Below are 19,671 nucleotides of genomic sequence, written 5' to 3'. Positions count from 1 at the left end.
AACGCTGAAAAAAACAACAACATCAAATACATTAAAAAGGAGAGCTTTGAAAGTAGAAAAGCCCCAGCAATAAAAAACAACTTGTAATAAATGCTACTAAGTTTACCAGAGCAGAATCTTTTCCTAGCAAAACGCTAGATCCATAATTAGAATGCCGGAAGTGTAACCATCCCGATTTAAGGGGGCTAATAAACTAAAAAACCCCGGTCACATGACCCAACCTTAACCTATGAAATCACCCCAAATCGATCTTAGAAAACTAAACCCAGTCTGTCCTGAAATCACAGTCATATGCTCGCTGTTAACCAATCACTAGATTGGTTCAATCCATGAGGATACATAGTGTTGAGATTATGCATCCACCGAAGTTCTTTAATATTTAAACTATGCTCATGATTTCCACCCTCCCACCCAACATGAACTGTGTCAATAATACGCCACTTGAGGTCCGAGATTTTATGTTTCATTAGGGCCCAATGGCGAACTAATGGGGCCGTTTCGGTTCCCGTATTAACACGTGATTTATGTTCATTTAGTCTAATGTTCATGGGTCTGCTAGTGCGCCCAACATAGATTTTTGGACATGGGCAGATGATCATGTAAATAACATGATCCGTTTTGCAATTGGTCCTAGATTTAGCAGTGTATATTTGGCCTGTTTGAGGGTGACACCAAGATTCCCCCTCAAGAGCATATTCACACCATTGACAGTGGCCACATATATAGTGGCCGTTGGTAATAGAGGAATCAATATGTTTATGGTGACTAAGCCCAATGAGTTCCCCTAAATTTTTAGCTCTTTTAAATGCAAAAATGGGGGGGTCACATTGTGCTCCCATGGTGAGTTGAATAATATGCCAGTGTTTGAGAATAATCCTCTTAATGTCGACAGCCAGGTGAGAAAATTGCTGAACACAAACCATTGATTTCATTTCTTCAGAATCTTGTTTATATTGAAGGAGTAATGATCTGTGAGCATATTTTGCTCTGGTATATGCCTGCTGTACTATGTGTCTAGGATATCCACGTTGTTTGAATCGATTTTTGAGTATTCGGGCTTGAATCTTATATTCAGCCTTAGAGTAACATAATCGCCTTAAACGTAGAAATTGACTATGAGGTAGACTGTTTTTGAGTTGTACTGGGTGAAAGCTGTGGTAACGGAGCATACTGTTTCGGTCAGTGGGTTTACGAAAAATGGTTGTTAATAATGAACCCTGGGATTTGAAAATAATCATGTCCAAAAATGGTATCTCTTGATGGTTGGTGGTAGCTGAGAACTGAATGTTTGGATCCACTAGATTTAACCAATTGAGAAATGAATTGAAGGAATGAATGTCGGAATTCCAGATGCAAAACACGTCATCCAAATAACGTCTCCATACTGTGATGTGTTGAAACCAATGAGACGTGTAAAGATATTCTTCCTCCAGTTGCGCCATGTATAAGGTAGCAACTGCGGGGGCCAGGGATGCCCCCATGGCAATACCGTGAGTCTGTAAATAGAACTCCCCGTTGCACCAGAAGTAACTCTTGGTGAGAACCAGTGTTGCTAGTTCCATCAAAAAGGACGGAGAAATTCGATGGCAAAAAGTTTGATTTTCAAATATCTTTTGCAGTAAATTTAAGGCACCTTGTGTCGGTATCATGGTATACAATGACTTGACATCTAGAGTTATTAGTAACCCTTCAGTGTGCATATGCGGAATGGTATTCAGAATGTTGATCATATGCGTACTGTCCTTGACATGAGATTTTATTTTCAAAACTTCCTTCTGTAGGAATAAATCTAGGAATTTGGACAGAGGTTCTAATACAGAGTGGTTCATAGATACGATTGGTCGTCCAGGGGGATGAGATAATGATTTGTGAATTTTCGGTAAAAATCTTATCCGTGGTGTATTATGAAATGGAGGACGGAGAAAAGCAGCCTCTTTAGTTGTAATCATTTTTTCTTTTAGAGCACCTGAAATTAAACGAGAAATACATTGCTTGAGTTCATGTACTGGATCCTCCTGTAATTTCCTATAGAAACGGATGTCATCAACTTGTTTGGCAACTTCCCTTGGATAATCAGAGAGGGATTGTAATACTATTTGTGGCTAATTTAAACTTTATTAATCTTTATAGATCCAAGTCATCTTAGGGCCTTCATAGATTTTAAGAAGATCTCCAGTGGAATTGATTTAACTAAAACGTTTAGACCAGGGGTGCTCACACTTTTTGGGCTTGCGAGCTACTTTTAAAATGACCGAGTCAAAATGATCTACCAACAATAAAATTAAAAAAAAACACAAAGCATACTGTATGCAGAGAAAATGTTAATTATCATTTATATTCCCTTTTTTTTTTTTTTTAAAGACGTCAAGGCAGATGACTCTGCACTGTCACCTCAGTAACAACCATACAAAAATAGACAAATATACCCCCTCCCTTTTTATTAAACACGATAGCAATTTTTAGCGCAGGGAGCTTAACTGAATGCCAAGCACTGCTCTCGACGCTCATAGGCTCCCTGCACTAAAAATCGCTTTTGCGGTTTAGTAAAAGGGGGCCATCATGCAAAATATAGACAGCAGATATTCTCAAAATGGATGCATTTTGATCACTAAATTGAAAATAAAATCATTTTTCCTACCTTTGTTGTCTGGTGATTTCATGAGTCTCTGGTTCCACTTTCTTCTTCTGACTGTGCATCCAATCTTTCTTCCCTTCTTTCAGCCTGTATGCTTCCTCTCCTCCAGACCTCATTCCCTCCCCAAACTTTTTCTTCCTCTCTCCCTGCCTCCCTTACTTTTTTTCTCTCTTCATGCCCCCTTTCTTTCTTTGTTTCCCTTCTGCCTGCCATCTTTCTTTCTCCCTGCCCTCCCCAAGCCACTGCCGCTGCCATCGGGGAACAGGCCTCAAAGCCACCTCTGCCATCGGGTAACAGGCCCCAAAGCCACCACCGCCGCCCCAAGCTCTCCCTGCTTCCCTGCATAGGGCCGACCAGCATTCCTCTCCCCGACATCAATTCTGCCGTCGGGGAGAGAAAGGCTGATCAACCCGGTAGATCGCCAAGGCAAAGTGAGTCTATCGCGATCAACCTATTGGGCACCCCTGGTTTAGACATTAATTTTGTAACAAAAAGAGGAAGTACTGGAAGTTGTTACTAGGTAGTGATGTTTCAGATTTTGACAATCTGTTTTATTGCAGTCTTATTAGCCATGTGCTAGTTTTAGTAAGTTAGATAACTTTTGGAGGAGTGGGTAGATAATGTTTTATTGATTATGTATATATAAATAACTATTTGTTTACTTTGTAAACCGCTTAGGTCTTAGGCGATGTAGAAATTTTTTAAATAAATAAATGTATGAATAAGGAAGGATAGGTGGTTTATTTTCAGTTTAATGCCTTTTCTTTAAAGATTGTTTTTCCTTTTTAATGAATCTCCTTTATTTTTTTGTCTCTCGCCCCCTTAGTTCCTGCCTTAATTAGTGGTCTAAGGAAGAGTAAATTTTTTCTTTCCTTTTTTGGGGATATGATAATTGCTTATTGTTTATTATTGCTCTGTTTTTCTTGAACAAGGTGTAAATACTTGTATAATTTCAAAAATTATAAATAAAATAAAAAAAGTAAAATGAACAGAACATAAAACTATAAAAGTAGATGAAAGAAATTAAGTTAAAATCAGCAAAATAAAACTAAAAAATAAGAGGGAGACACTGAAGCCCAGGTCTTAATCGGACAACCTTATAGAATATAGTATGTCTATCTTATCTGCTCTAATATAAAGACGTCCACATGAAAAACACAAAAAAGCCAGCTTTTCAGACGTGGTACCCAACTACTTTGTCCAAAAGGCTTCTCATCATACGATCATTCTAAACCTACCATGACAGACAAACTTCACCAAACACTTGAAGCAGTCACAACCTGGATGGAAAATCACAAACTTAAACTCAACCAAGACAAAACCAAATTCATCCTCCTAGAAAATGACAAGATCCAAACCACAACCATCCTAGACATAAACACAACCAAATATCCCATCCAAACCACCATAAAACTACTAGGCATGACCATAGACAGATGCTGCACAATGCAACCGCAAATAAATAAAACAATTCAAAAATCATTCGCAATCATGAGAAACCTGAGACAAGTCCGAAAATTCTTTGAAAGAACACAATTCCAACTTATAGTACAATCCCTAATACTAGGTATATTGGACTACTGTAACATACTCTTCCTTCCATGTCCTGCAACTACGATAAGACAACTCCAAACAATCCAAAATACAGCTTTGAGACTCATCTACTCATTGAAAAAACATGACCACATCACTGAAGCCTTCATCAACTCACACTGGCTCCCAATCCAAGAAAGAATCCAATTCAAATTCTACTGCATCTTATTTAAAACCCTACACGGAGACAGCCCATCATACCTGAACAATCGCCTCATCCAAGCACCCAGTACCAGACACAGAAAAACGCACTCCCCATTCATACCCCCCCCAATCAAAGAAGTAAAAAGAACAAAACTACACGACGGCCTCCTAGCCACTCAAGCCGCAAGACTGGACAACCAGATCTCCAACCTTCTGATGACCACCCCAGACTATAGGACGTTCAGAAAAGAAATAAAAACCACACTTTTCAAGAAATTCCTGAAACAGCAATAACAACACGACCTCTAAATGCTCTTAAGATCTACAACTTACCTCTCTAGCTAATCATTGTAATTCTATCTTTTTAAATTAACCTTTTGTAATCCGCCTTGAACCGCAAGGTAATGGCGGAATAGAAATCCCTAATGTAATGTAATGTAATCAGCTGATCATGGCAGGGGAATCCCAATCAGCTGAATTGGTTTTGTGGAGTCCTGTCAGCTCAGCTGTTCGGGGATTCCCCTGCCAGGATCAGCTGAACCAGCAAGGAGAACCACAGTTCCTCTCTCCCACCCTTACACCCACCCCCAGTAGTCACCGATCCCCCCCCCAGCCCATCTCTCCAGCCTTTCACAGGGTAGGACAATTGAAAAGTACTTTTCCGTCTTTGGGTGGTAGGAGTGGGTCGGTGACTACTGGTGGAGTAAGAGTGGGTCATCTTGTCAGTTTGGTGCCTTTTTAGTATTTAGTCTCTCTTTTAAAACAGGTCTAGCTCCAAACGTATGAAAAAAAAGTAAAGTGATGGACTGGCCACCCAGACATGGCAACAGAGTAGTGGGGCACCTTACAGGGCACTGCTGCGAACTTCACAAAAAGGTTGCCACATAAACATCTCACCAAAACTCCCTTGCATGTCATTGTGAGACACCCAAAACACCCCAAACCCTACTATACCCACCTGTCTACAACTCTAATAGCCCTTATGGCTGCAGGTGGCATCTATATGACAGTACAGTATGGTTTTGGGGTTTTTTGGTAGGCTCACAGTTTCCACCATGAATGTAGTGGTTAGAGTGGCTTATGGGCATGGGTCCTCCTCTCTATGGTTCACTAGTCTACCCCAGACTACTTAAGCCACCTCTGTGCAGCTCTACTAGGCTTTCCTATGCCAGGTGCTGATGTTCTGGAGGCAGGTATGTACGTTTTTATTCCAATCTTTATGGGGGTGCAACAGGGTCAGTGAACAGGGGGGTGGGGAGTGGAGTGTGTGTGGGATATGTACTTTGTCTCTGCAGTGGTTATCTGGTCACCTTTGATAGCTTTTGGGCACTTGTACCTGATTTTAGATCGCATCCAGGAAGTCTTGTCAAACCTTCGATTATATCACTGCAGGATGACTAAGTCTATGTCGGCCCACATCCCACTCACTTCCTGCTCTAACCACTCCTCCAAAACCGTCCCTTTGAGCTCTGGGCAAACGGCAGGATTCTGAGGCCTAAAAAGTCCCTCGATACATCCAAAAAGCCATTTCGATTATTGGCACTTGGAAGACCTGTCTTTTAGGTCAACCAAGTACCAACTTGAGTGGATTTTTGGATGTATTTCACTTTTGATTATGAGCCCCAAACTGTGTAAGTTCTAACAGAGTGCTTAAGCACTGTTATGCAACTACCTGCCTAACATATAGCATGTATTTGCAAGAAGACAGAGAGGAGGAGCACAGGTAAGGCTCCAACTTACAGTATTCTCTAAGTTACCAGTATCCCTGTTACATTTTGGTACCTGCAATTACACCAGATGTATGGCTGCTATAAATTTAAGAACCTACATTACAGGTAGTGAGGGATTAAGGGGTTTTCCCTCACTCAAGACTGTAATTATGCCATTGGGCAGCAGGAGGCGTCAGACAAATCGGGAAAAACTACCTTTCCCAGAATGCCCTGAGCTTTTCAGCTCAGTGTTGAGATTCATTAGGGGAAAGATACAGCCCTGCTAAGTCAGTCAGGCAGGGAGGAATACTTCTGCCCCAGACTGGAATCATTGAGGCGAGGTCCCTGAGAGAGGAGGTCCCAAGGAAGAGACTTCCACTAGAACATAAGAACTGCCATCTCCGGATCAGACCCATGGTCCATCAAGTCCGGCGATCCGCACACGCGGAGGCCCAGTCAGGTATGCACCTGATGTAGTTTTAGTCACCCATATCCCTCTATGCCTCTCATAAGGAGATGTGCATCTAATTTGCCTTTGAATCCCAGTACAGTGGATTCCTTAATAACCTCCTTTGGGAGAGCATTCCAGGCGTCTACCACTCGCTGCGTAAAACAGTACTTCCTGACATTTGTCCTGGACTTGTCCCCCCTTAGCTTCAAACCATGTCCTCTTGTCCGTGTCGCGTTGGACAATGTAAATAATTTATTTTCCTGCTCTATTTTATCGATGCCTTTCAGCATTTTGAACTTCTCGATCATGTCCCCTCGCAGCCTCCTCTTCTCAAGGGAGAACAGTCCCAGTTTCTTGAGTCGTTCCTCATATTCCAAGTTCTCCATACTTCTTATTAACTTCGTTGCTCGTCTCTGCACCCTCTCCAACAGTTTTATGTCCTTCTTTAGGTTGGGAGACCAATGTTGGACACAGTATTCCAAGTGTGGTCTGACCATTGCTCTATAAAGCGGCATAACCCTTCCCTAGTTGTGAGTTGAGGAAAACCCTGGGAAGCCGAGGGATTCTTATGAGACAGAGAGAGAACCCTTCCCTAGAATGAGGAAAAGCCCTGGGAAGTCAAAAAATTGGACATGGACTGTTAGAAGAGCTGACAGTGCAATACTTTTGGTATATTTTATTTATTTATTTATTCAATTTTTTAGCCCGTCCTCCCAAAGGAGCCCAAAACAGGTTACAAAGTACATCCATAATAATCGATACAGGACTGAGATGACATAATTTACATAAATTACAATATAGACATGACAATAATTTACAATATAGACATAAAAATAAAACATATGCACTAAGTAGCATCTGGTGAGATTAGGTGGCTTAGGTACATTGACTGAGTGGCATTTCTGGCTGGCCAAGGTAAGCCATGTTATACTGCGAATTGTGGACTATGGGTTCTAGTGGGTCTGACTGGGACCAGCTCTTGAACTACTTAAGTAAAACTGTGTATCCTTGAGCTAAGAGAAGATTTTTCCTTACTAGATCCTGTGAGGTAACAGGCTCAGGCCTGTACTTAATTTAAAAAGTCAAAAAACTATTTATTATAATTGCAAGAGTGACCAGGCTATTTGTGTGATTGGTCCAGGAAAACTCGGCCTGGACTCTGCCACATAGGCGCACCAATACCAGGTTATGTTAGTAACCTGCCTTCAAAGACTCCAACTGATACAAAATACCACTGCAAAATTAATTTTTGGAAAAAGTAAATTTGACCATGTGTCTCCTATGCTTTTAAACCTTCATTGGCTTCCGGTCTATCTCAGGATTCACTATAAATGTGCATGTATTGCTTTTAAAATTTTATATGGTATCTTCATCCCTCTTGTCCCTTTATTATGGAACTAGTATTTTAGCCCGTTACATTAACGGGTGCTAGAATATATGTCTGTCTGTCTCTCTCCCTGGCCCCCTATGTCTGTCTGTCTTTCTATGTCTCTCTCTGCCCCTTTTTCTTCTTTTCTTTCTGTCTCCCTTCCTCCCGCTGTCTGTCTGTCTTTCTATCTGTCTCTCTCCCTGCCTCCTATGCAGCAGCATTTCTCTCCCCCCACTTTCCTGTGCAGCAGCCACAGCAGCATTCCCTCCCCCTCCATTTCCCTGTGCAGCAGCATTTCTCTCCCCCCACTTCCCTGTGCAGCAGCATACCCTCCCCCTCCATTTCCCTGTGCAGCAGCATTTCCCCCACCCTACTTCCCTGTGCAGCAGCAGCATTTCTATCCCCCACTTCCTTGTGCATCAGCCACAGCAGCAGCATTCCCTACCCCTACATTTCCCTCCCCCCACACCACTTCCCTGTGCAGCAGCAGCGTTTCCCCTACCCCCTCTTTCCCTTCCCGCGGTCTGGCCGGCTCCCTTAGTCCCTTACCGCCCCCCCTTCCCTTCCCGCAGTCCCGACAAACCTGCCGATTCCAGCAGCGTCTGCAGCACTCTACACACGCTGCTTCGGGGTCTTCTGCTGCCCTGATTTACTCTGGCACATCCCTGATGACATCATCAGAGACGTGGCAAAGCAAATCAGGGCAGTAGAAGGCCCCAAAGCAGCATGTGTAGAGTGCTGCAGACGCTGCTGGAGTCAGCAGGTTTGGAGTCGGGACCGCGGGAAGGGAAGGGGGGGACAGCAAAGGACTAAGTGAGCCGGTCAGACGTCGGGAAGGGATGGGAGGGTCAGACCGCGAAGAAATTACTTACAGAGTGAGTGGGGAGCCGGCAAAGCTGCTGGAGTCTTTTTTGTTGTTGTTGGGGCTTCTCTTCCCGCCCCGCGGTCTGGCCTGCACCGTGCAATTTTTTTTTTTTTAAGTTTTTTAAGGTGTCACGGCGACTCCTCTCGAACCCCGCCAACATCGGAAGCCTTCTCCGACGCTGGTGCGGCTCTTGAGAGAAGCTGCCGGCGCGGTATTAAACAGAAAAATAACATTTTCATGGGAGCCAGCCTTCGGAGAAGCTTTGGACACAGGGCCGGATGCAAGAGGAGCCGCCACCGCGAAAAACGCACTCTTGCCGGCCACGGACATACTGAGCAAGGGACATTGACGCCTTCTTGAAAGCTCAAGGTTTGAAAAATAATAAAAAACATGCAAAATGACACCAGCGCAAGGTTTAGCACCTTGTTACATCGGGACAGGCAGTCCCGCAGCAGCCCGATCCAGCCAGCTGAGAGGGTCCTCCGGGGAGCCTTTGAAAAGCGGAGCAGCCGCGAGGGAGCCTGTAGCCAGTGCTGTTTAGCACCTTGTTACATCGGGACAGGCAGTCCCGCAGCAGCCCGATCCAGCCAGCTGAGAGGGTCCTCCGGGGAGCCTTTGAAAAGCGGAGCAGCCGCGGTACGCGGCCCGTGGTCGCGAGCCTCGGGTCGCGAGCCGAAGGGGCGTGGCTAAAGGGGTTTGCCCCTTTTGAGCCCCTTCGGAGCCTAAGAGGAGCAGGGAGCAGGACTACCTTTTCTTCAGCATGGGTAAGAGGAAAGCTAAGGCAATACCATCTGCTGCAACAACAGGCCCGATGGATCGCCATCTTGTGGTTCCTATCTTGCCTCCTGTTGAGGAACAGGAAACTTTTAATATTCAAGCTGTCTCCTTATCCTCTGGGGAACCAACACCACCTCCTCAACCATCATATTCCTTACGGTTAGAAGAATCTCCTTCCCCTTTTAAGGAAGGAATAATTTCTTCTTCCCTTCAATCATTGTCAGTATCTGGTCTGGAGGTTTCAGGACAGTCCCTGGGGCAAGCTAAAGAACTAACCCCAGTGCAGATGAGTACTGGGCAAAGCTCGGATGCTCTCCCCAGGGATAAAGTAATCACTCTAAATGATGTTTGGCTTAGTATTAACAGAATAGAGTCATCTTTACAAAAAACCGTTTTGAACTTATGTCAATTTTCATCTGATGTAACTGTGAAAATTAAAGAACAAAATAATAAAATTGGAGAAACAACTGTAAAGGTTGAAAAGTTAGATCAGGCAGTAGGTAATTTACAAGCTAGTGCTGTTTCTAATATAAAGGATAGTATGATGTTACATGCTAAATTAGAAAAAATGGAAAATGCTATTAGAGTTAAAAACCTTCGTTTGTTAAATTTTCCTACCACACATTACCTTTCTTCAATGGAACTCTTGAAAATGTATTTGAGGGAGATATTACATTATAATAAAGTGGAGACCTTTGAGGTCGATAATTTATATTACATTTCAAGAGATTCCAAAGAAAAGGTAGAGGAAGGTGGAATGGATAGAATAGTATCACCAGAGAGTTTGAATGTATCACAGTTTTTGGAGTCATCTAAAGACATAATTGAGAAACGAGCAACTCTTCTCGTGACCTTCAAGACAGAACTTGAGAAACAAGATATTTTGAAATTATATTTCCTGAAAAAGCAAGAGATGTTTTGTGGTCAACGGGTGATAATTTTCCCAGATGTCTCTAGACAAACCCAGTTTAAGAGGAAACAGTTCCTTCAGCTAAAGCCTAAGGTTTTGGCAGTCGGAGCTACTTTCTTCTTAAAATTTCCATGTAAATGCCTGATATCATATGGAAATGATAAATATGTGTTTTTTGATCCAGCCCAGGTGGAAGATTTTATTAAAGAGAAACCTTTGTTGAAAGTTTAATTCCTAATATTCAGTTTATTTTTGGAGGATGATGTATAATACATATAATAGCCATTTGCCTGTTCCTAGATAGTAGATAGAAAGATTTGCTTTGATGTTTTATTTGTACTGGCTATCAGTTTTAATGTGGACTAGGACATGGTTGAAATAGTTTCCTCATATTATGTTAATCCCCGATTGGGAATTTACATTTGTATTTTCTGTGTTCATTCATGCATGTTTGTTACAAAGATATTGTAATGAATAATCAAATAAATAAAGAAAAAAAAAAAAAAAATTATAATTAAGATTTATTGAGTTATTGTTTCTATTTTTCCATTATGAGATTCAAAAGAATAAAGCATAATTGCTTGCATTAACAGTTGCGCTAATGGGAGATCGTTATAGTTACCAAATGTTGGCCTTCTGATAACGAGCTCACCTCAGGATCTCATGACCCTCTATTATATACTTTTGGCTCAGTGACATCATCATTTGACAACCAATAAAAATCAACAAAAGAGGTGTTTCAAATTAGACAAAGACAAAAGTTTCAGAAAAGTACATTTGTTTGCTTATAGTCGTTTCTGAATATAAATCATAATTTTCACAAAAGTATATTAAGATAAATTATTTGTTAAAAAGATGCTGAAATGTTCTCAGCCCTATGAACCATGCTGAAAATTAGTCAGCCTTAGAGGAAACGAGAAGCTCTCCCTTCAGATTACATAGCCATTACACAGAAGCCTTCCTAGAAAAGGAGGAGGAGGGGCTGGTCTCCCCCCTCTCTTCACTAGAAACTGTTACTCATTTCCAGATGTTTTAGGATTTCTTTAGGTTGCAAAGATACACAATATGCTTTTCCAAAACCCATTCTTTTGTTCAATACACAGTCACACAATCACATACTTCAGTCATATTTGCTTGGCCAAGCATTCCATACATAATTTTCATTCATAACTATATTTAATTCCTGTTATATCTTAGTTTGGGACACGTTATCTTCCTAACCAGTCTAAAGCACATGTGGTATTAATTAACACCACGATGCTGGGAGCGGAAAAACTAAACAAAGAAAAACAGAGAGGACAAAGAAGACAGAAACTAGTCACTGGCACAAAATGGTGTCCAAAGGCAGAGCAGATATAGCAAAACAAAGAACCCAAAATGGATTCCATGTATCCTTTATGATTTCCTCCATGATCTAGCCTAACAGCAAAGTACACAAAAAGAACACCATTCTTTCCCTTATATTAATCTATAGTGTGTTTTTCTGGCTTTAGCTACATTTATATTTAGATTTATATTCACCAGTTTGTCGTACGCTTCTATTGGGCGTGGCCTTAACTGACATATATGCTTGTATCTAACTAGAATTACCCAGAATCATACGAGAAACAAGCACTTTTGTAGATAAACTCAACAAAAATACTGCACTATCATGTTCTGATATCCATTCCATTACCGTCCCATAAACATCACCCCCTACTGGCCACGAGCCACTACTCCTCAATACAGATCAGGGAACACGCCGGTAAGAGTGTGCATGCGCGGCTAGGGTTTTATTATAGTAGATGCTTATAGATTCTCCTAAGCAAGAGGCACCGAACAATTAAAACTCTCCCTTCCTTCAGTGAAAGGAATCAGTCAATCCTTGATTTCCAAATTTTCTCATGTATGGAACGAACATCCTCTTATTTTAAGGGGTCCTGGTCCTTTTCAACTTTTTCATAAATCTTTAAAAAATATTTTATTTGTCAAACGCTTTGGAAACTAGTCATATTAATATTTTCTGATTGTTACTTTTTAAAGTATTTTTTTAGTTACTGTTAACTGAGTCGAGCTCCTTTCTGGCTGAAGACCCGGTATATAAAGCTAAGTTTTAGTTTAATTTAGTTTACTCGGCCTGGACTCTGCCACATAGGTGCACCAATACCAGGTTATGTTAGTATTCTAGAAAAAAACCTAATTGCTTAAATTCTGGTGTAGAAGTTTCCAACCATGCATCCTTGGGGTGACTAAATGAATTTATAAATGACCTTATATTTGGCTTGCTTTCTTTTCAGCTTGAAAGAGAACTTACCTACGAGAAATTTGTGAATTGGACAAGCCCAAAAATGATGCACCGTACAGAAATGGAAGTGTGTTTCCCGAAATTTAAGCTGCAGGAGACCTATGATCTGAAATCTGTTCTAAGCAGCATGGGAATGCCTGATGCCTTTGACTGTGGCAAGGCTGACTTCTCTGGGATGTCACCCAATAATGACCTTTTTCTGACCAAGGTGATCCACAAGGCCTTTGTGGAGGTAAATGAAGAAGGTACTGAAGCAGCAGCTGCCACTGCCGCAGTCATGATGCTAAGGTGTATGCCAGTGTTACCAAGATTTGAAGCTGACCATCCTTTCCTCTTCTTCATCATCCACAACAACACACGCAACATCCTTTTTTGTGGAAGATTCTGTTCCCCTTAGCTCTCCTGTAAAAAGCTTAATGTGTCAGTCTCTTGTTCTTTTATGCTGTATACTAGCTCACAGCCTGGTGAATTTTTCACTGGAAGATATCTGTCCCCCTACTCCGGTGCTCTGCTCCTGACCCCTCCAGGTTACCCCCCCAGCACTCATTTTCGATTCCATCTCCTACATGTTCCATTCAGGATATTGGTTTACTGGTCACCCCACTGCCTATCTCCTAGAGCCTGGCTGCTTTTTCCCTACAGCATGTAGTGCTCATGGTTTTTAAAGAATGTTTGTTAGTTTCTAGGGCCCCTGGTAACCATTGGCAAAATGGAGACAACATACAGAACAAGCAGCTAATGTTGTTTATATCAACAACTTAACAAATACTTATCTCTCTCCTCTCTTTCCCCAGGCACTATTTCTTTCCTCTCTTCCCCTCCTTTGCTTCATGGCTTGTTTGCTCTTGTGGCATTACAGGTCTTCAGTTCTCAGTGGTATTCTGTAGATCCAGTTTTCTGCATCCCAACATGTCTGTCCTGCACTCCTGCAACAATAGCTATGCAGCTAGATCTTTTTTATATTGAAAGAGCTTCTATGGCAGTAGAATATCCATTCTGAAAGATATATATTTATAAACTGGACTTACAGTGGTACAGTAAGTCTGATTTGAATTTAAGACTGCATATGTTCACCACACCCCTTAAGTATGAGCATTTTTTTGTTAAAAGGAATGCCCTTGAACTGTGTGATTAAGATGTCTGCAAATTCTATTTTGGTAATGCATCCCTAAAGTAGAATACAAATAGCTTGTCTCTGGGAGCCTTGTGAAGAAGAAAGGATTCATGTATCTGAACTTAAGAAGCAAATGGGCAATGTTCATGTTACTGTTATTCTCTTGAAGTCAGGCAGGAATTTCATTGACTTATTGTGGCAGGGTAATACTATGTTCTGTTACGTCCCTTCCGGATTCCATACTCTAGTTGTTCAATCCCTTCTTGCAATCCTGGAGTTGCAGAAATCCAAACACTTTTCTGAGCATATGCTCCTCCCACCATAGAGAGAGAGTTAGAACCCCAGGGTGTGAATTTTGACCAGAATTTATTTGGTTCCTCTGGAAAATATATTCATCAGACCCAGCTCATTTGACGCAGGCGGCAGGCATGTCGGGCTCTTCTAAGCCAGTTGGTTGCACAGTGGCAGCGATCTCTGTTTGGGAGCCCTCTCAACTGGCTATGGCAAAACTCGATTGCATTAGCTGCCATAAAGATATTATGCCTCTTCTGTCTCCTGACACTGCTTCTATTTTGGATCCTGCTGATAATCTTGCCGGGACTAGTCAACACAGTCGCCCCCCATTCTAAGTCCTCCTTTTTTCCATCCTATCCACAGCTTCTTGGTCTAGTTACAGAATAATGGGATACCCCAGAAAACTATTTCTGGCTCTCTAAAGCTATGACTAAATTTTATCCGCTGGCTCCTAATTTTCAGCAGTTTTTTGAGCAACCTAAGATGGATTCTGCCAGGGTGCAGGTTACCCGGTACATGGCCCTCCTTAGTGATGGGGGAATAGTGCTTAAGGACTCCCAGGATTGCAGAGTGGACATTATAATGAAAAAGGTTTTTGAAGGGGCTTCTTCAGGTATCAAGGTGGCGGTGGCTGCCTCCTGTCACACAAGATTGCACAGTGTATACTCTGCGGAAATGGATGCCTGTCCCCAACTAGTGATGGACGGTGTGGATTATGTGGTGGACGCCTTTTATGATCTCATTTTGAGTTCTTAGTAGGTCTAGGCTTAAGCGGTGACTAAGCACCTGACTCTCTGGATCCATCATTTGGCTGCGGACGCTGCCTCCAAGGCCACTTTGAGCAGACTCCCTTCAAGGGCCAGCTTCTTTTTGAGAAAGGTCTGGATAACCATGGCCAGTGTTGCTGATCACCACCCCAAGTCTCTCCTTGTGAACAAGTCTCGCCAGATTTCGGGAGGGGACTGTAGTAATTTTCATCCCTCCTACAGTTTCATAATGGATCCTCAGGCTCTTCCACCCAGAGATATTCCCAGCGATAACCCCCCTTGTTACAATTCCAATTCCAGACATTGTCAGGCATTCGGATCCCAGGCAGCTACTGCCCCTGAAAAGCCCCAATGACACCAGAAAAATCAGGCAGGGCTTCCTCATATCGGGGGCCAACTTTCTCAGTTTTACCAGGAGTGGGCTCGCATATCCTCGGATCAATGGGTACTGGACATCATTTGGGAGGGCACAAGATAGACTTCTTTTGCCTGCCTCTTGTTTCTAGACTCTTCGGTGGGTTGGTCGTAGGAGTCAAAGGTTTGCACTACCTTGCAGTGTTTCTTAAGACATCCGAGCAATAGAACCTGTTCCAGAACACGAATTGGGCTTCAGCAGATACTCCTTATACTGCATCATGCCACAGAAAGGACTGGAGACCCATTCTGAATCTCAAGTCGGTCAATCGCTTCCTGTGAATTCCTCATTTCCAAATGGAAACTGTATGCATAGTCGTTGCTGCTGTCTCACCTGGGGAGTTTCTAGCGTCCTTGGATCTCACAGATGCTTATCTCACATATTCCGATCTTTCCGGAGCATCGGAAGTTTCTGTATTTCCATGTTCTGCAACAGCATTTCCAGTTTGCGGCTCTTCCCTTTGGGCTTGTGACAGCTCCCCGCACTTTCACCAAGGTGATGGTAGTTGTAGCATCTTTTCTCCACAAACAGGGTGTCCAGGTCCATCCTTGGACGACTGGTTGATCCAGGCTCCATCTCGACAGGAGTGCAAACATGTGGTGGAGGTGGTGGTATCTCTGTTACAGGGCCTGGGTTAGATTGTCAACTTCATGAAAAACTAGTTGATGCCTTTGCAGACCTTGGAGTATCTGAGCCTTCTCTTTGATACCCAGCAGGATTATGTGTTTCTTCCTGAGCCACGCAGACAAACTTCAGCAGTGGATCAGAGATCTCCTGGACTGTCCAGCTCCCATGGCCTGGCTTTATCTGCAGATGCTGGGGTCCATGGCAACCTCCTTGGAGGCGGTCCCCTGGGCCAGTACGCACATGTGCCCTCTACAAGAGTCCCTCCTCTCTCAGTGGTCTCCACAGTATCATCCCCTTTAGATGCCACTCCCCTGGATGGAACCAGTTCACAGCAGTCTACACTTGTGGTTTCAGGGGGAGGCTCTTCACCAGGGCAAGCTTCTTTGGATCTGAGTGGATGACTCTTATGATGTATGCCAATCTGTCGGGTTGGGGTGCTCATTGCGAGGACCGCTCCATTCAGAGGCAGTGGGCTTCTCATCAGAGGCATTGGTCAATCAGTCATCTGGAGCATCGGGTAATTTGGCTGGCCTTACTCATTCTCCAGCCCATTCTGGAAGGAAAAGCAGTGGGAGCGTATGTAAATCATCAAGAGAGCACAAGAAGCACTCCCTTAGGCCAGGAAGCTCGCAGGATGTTTCGCTGGGCAGAGTTACATCTTCTATCTCTCTCAGCAGTGCATGTGGCCAGAGTCGACAACGTACAGGCAGATTTCTTTAGTCAACAAGTCTTAGAGCTGGGAGAATGGTCCTTCTCTTGGAAAGATTTCCGTCTGATCGTACAGCGCTGGGGGCAGCCCCATATGGACTTGATGGCTTCAGCAGAGAACGCAAAGGTCAGGCGCTTCTTCAGTCGAAGAACTGAGCATGGAAGCTTAGGGATGGATGTTTTGGTTCAGCCCTGGCCAGCTCACAAGCACCTTTGTGTTCCCTCCATGGCCTCTGGCTGGTTAAGTCATCCACGATGCATCTTGGCCTCGTGATTCTAGTTGCTCCATACTGGTCTCGTCATCCATGGTATGCGGATCTCATCCGTCTTCAGCGGGACAGGAAGCTCAAACTCCCTCTTCAACGCAACCTTCTCAGTCAGGGTCCAGTGCCCATAGAGAACCCACAGCACTTTGCTCTTACGGCATAGCTCTTGAGCATTCTGCCTTGATGAGACACAGTTATTCCAATCTGTCATCTCGACGCTTTTGAAGTCCAATAAACCCTCTACTTTGGCTTCTTATGTCAAGGCTTGGAAGGCTTTCCAATAGTGGTGCTAAGGACTGAGTGAGCTCCCATTTCAGTGGTCCTGGCTTTTCTTCAGGCAGGCTTAGATAAGGGTTTAGTGGTAGCCTCCCTTAAAGTTCAGGTGGCAGGCCTTTTGTGCTTCAGAGCATGTAGGGGTTCCAATTTGCTTACTGCTCTAGATGTCACCCAGTTTTTGAAGAGGGTGCTTCATTTGCTTCCCTTTGTGGAATCTTTACATCGTTCTTCAGGGCCTTGCAGAAGTCCCATTTGAGCCACTAAAGGGTGTTACTCTTCTGGACCTGACAATCAAGACTGTGTTTCTGGTTTCCATTGTTTTTGCTCGGCGTAATTCGAAGCTTCAAGCTCTTTCATGCTGGGAACCCTTTCTCTGCTTTTCAGACGCAGGAATAGTTCTCCGAACTGTACCTTGCTTTCTACTGAAGGTGGTTTCCGCTTTCCATGTCAACTAGGAAGTTTGTTTGCCTGCGTTTCATTCCACAGGCTTGGATAGAAAGGATCAGATTCTGCACTAATTGGATGTCAATGGAGTCTTGCTCCATTATTTGGAGAGGGCTAATGATTTTCGACTGTCTGATCATCTCTTTGTCCTGACTGCCCCACCTTGGGGTGGTAGGCCAGCATCTAAGACCTCGATTACACATTGGAGTCTTATGGCCATTTCTGCAACCTATATCACTCGCGGCAAGCAGCCGCCAGTCTCCCTTAAGGCCCACTCAACTAAAAGTGTTGCTGCTTTGTGGGCAGAGTCTTGCACAATTCATCCAGATGAAATATGCAGGGTGGTACTTGGTCCTCTTTTTATTCCTTTACCCATTTTTAATGGGTGGATGTGGTGGCTCGCTCTGATGCCACTTTCGGGACCTCAGTGTTGCGCGCAGGATCTTCTGTCCTTCCCTAGATGCTGCCGTTGCTTTGGTACACCACTTAGAGTATGGAATCTGGCAGGGATGTAACAGAATTGAAAATTAGGTTTTTACCTTTGATAATCTTCTTTCTTTTAGTCCCTGTAGGGTTCCATGCGGCCTGATCTCTCTGTGTACTGTAAACTCAGTTGTTTGAAATAGCCTGCTTCTTTCTGCCTCGGTTATTCTCCTATCCTGTGGGGAGTTTTCTGTGAGTGTGCAAATTACCGAAGGCTTTTTTGTGTAGGTGCTTGTTGCACAGATCAGGTTAATTCTACATTGTTCCTCATTGTTTTTCTGTGTTGCCTTGGTGCCTGTTTATTGTTTCATGTGTTGCAGAGCAGACAGTTCAGAAATTGTTTGTTGCTGGGGAACTTCCCCTGACCCCCCTCCTTGTCATGCATTTGTTCAAGTATGTTGCTTGGCTTTGGGACTGAACTGCAGAGGGCTCTAACTCTCTCTCTCTCTAATGTGGGAGGAGCATGTTCATAGAAAAGTGTTTGGATTTCTGCAATTTCTGGATTATCGAAGGTAAAAACCTAATCTTCCATTGTCAAATAGTTGAGAAATTAGATAAAGTAAATATTTGTTAGCTAGAATGGAGACTATAGCTCAAACTGGTCTGATGAGTTTTGTGTTCTTAGTTTAATAAAAACTTTGATTTTAACATGAAGTGGCCTTGTGTCAACAATTCTTTTTATGTAATCAAAAATAAAAGAATATATATTAGGTTTTATGTTTCTGTGGTAATATGAACAAGCATCCAACTGGGGAGTCTCATAAAACAACCAGACAAGAGGTAAGAGCAACAAAAAGATTTTCTTTATTACTAACAAAAATTCCACTAAAGATGGTAGCATCAATATTGAGAAGTCAACAAAATAGTTTCACCAGGATGGTAACTGGCCACACCTCAAGCACATGATTGTATTTCCTCCAACTACACCCAGTCTCACGCAGACATGCCTTCAGTCCGTGTCCCACTATCTGGGTCTTCAAACAATAGGAGATTCCATTCCTGAATAGTTTCTCCCCACACCAAGATACCTGAGCCACCCTACTCCTCTGGTCTTCGTTCCAAGTACTTTGGCTTTTTCCACCGCAGGAGACCTTTGATTCAAGACTAGAGAATGACACGGGGAAAAAATCTGTCACTGCACCGTCCCCGGCCCATCATCCTCTGCACCGCCCCGTCACCGCCATCCCTTTCACCGCCCCATCACCGCCACTGCCATCCCATTCACTGCCCCGTCACCGTCCCCGCAGCATCCATATAAGCCTTAGTACTGCAATATTTAGCTTATTCCTTTCTTATAAATCAAAGTTCTGGCTGCTGAACTAGAGAAAGAGATGTTCAGCTGGCAGGGCTTTGTTTATAAATTTTTATCAACACAACTAATATACTACTTTATCCTAAAGCAAAAAATAAATACATAAATATAATTTTTTTTTCTACCTTTGTTGTCTGGTTTCTGCTTTCCACATCTTCTCATTCAATTCCTTCCATCCATTGTGTGTCTTCTCTCTGCGTCTTCCATTTGCTGTTACTGTGCCTCTCC

The 19,671-nt window shown here is 43.1% G+C and overlaps 1 protein-coding gene across 1 annotated transcript in view; it reads left to right on the top strand.

The window, feature by feature from the left end:
• The window catches only part of LOC117355838 (serpin B6-like), a 76,755-nt gene extending 57,970 nt beyond the window's left edge, over window positions 1–18,785 (top strand). Inside the window, exon 7 of the mRNA XM_033934906.1 lies at window positions 12,730–18,785. Within this exon, the coding sequence (XP_033790797.1) occupies window positions 12,730–13,134 (405 nt within the window). The 3' untranslated portion in view covers window positions 13,135–18,785. The remainder of the gene's footprint in view (window positions 1–12,729) is intronic.
• Window positions 18,786–19,671: the final 886 nt, after the last annotated feature.

Source organism: Geotrypetes seraphini, chromosome 2 (assembly GCF_902459505.1).
Source record: "Geotrypetes seraphini chromosome 2, aGeoSer1.1, whole genome shotgun sequence".
Lineage (NCBI taxonomy): Eukaryota > Metazoa > Chordata > Amphibia > Gymnophiona > Dermophiidae > Geotrypetes > Geotrypetes seraphini.
This window is presented reverse-complemented; position numbering and strand designations above follow the sequence as displayed.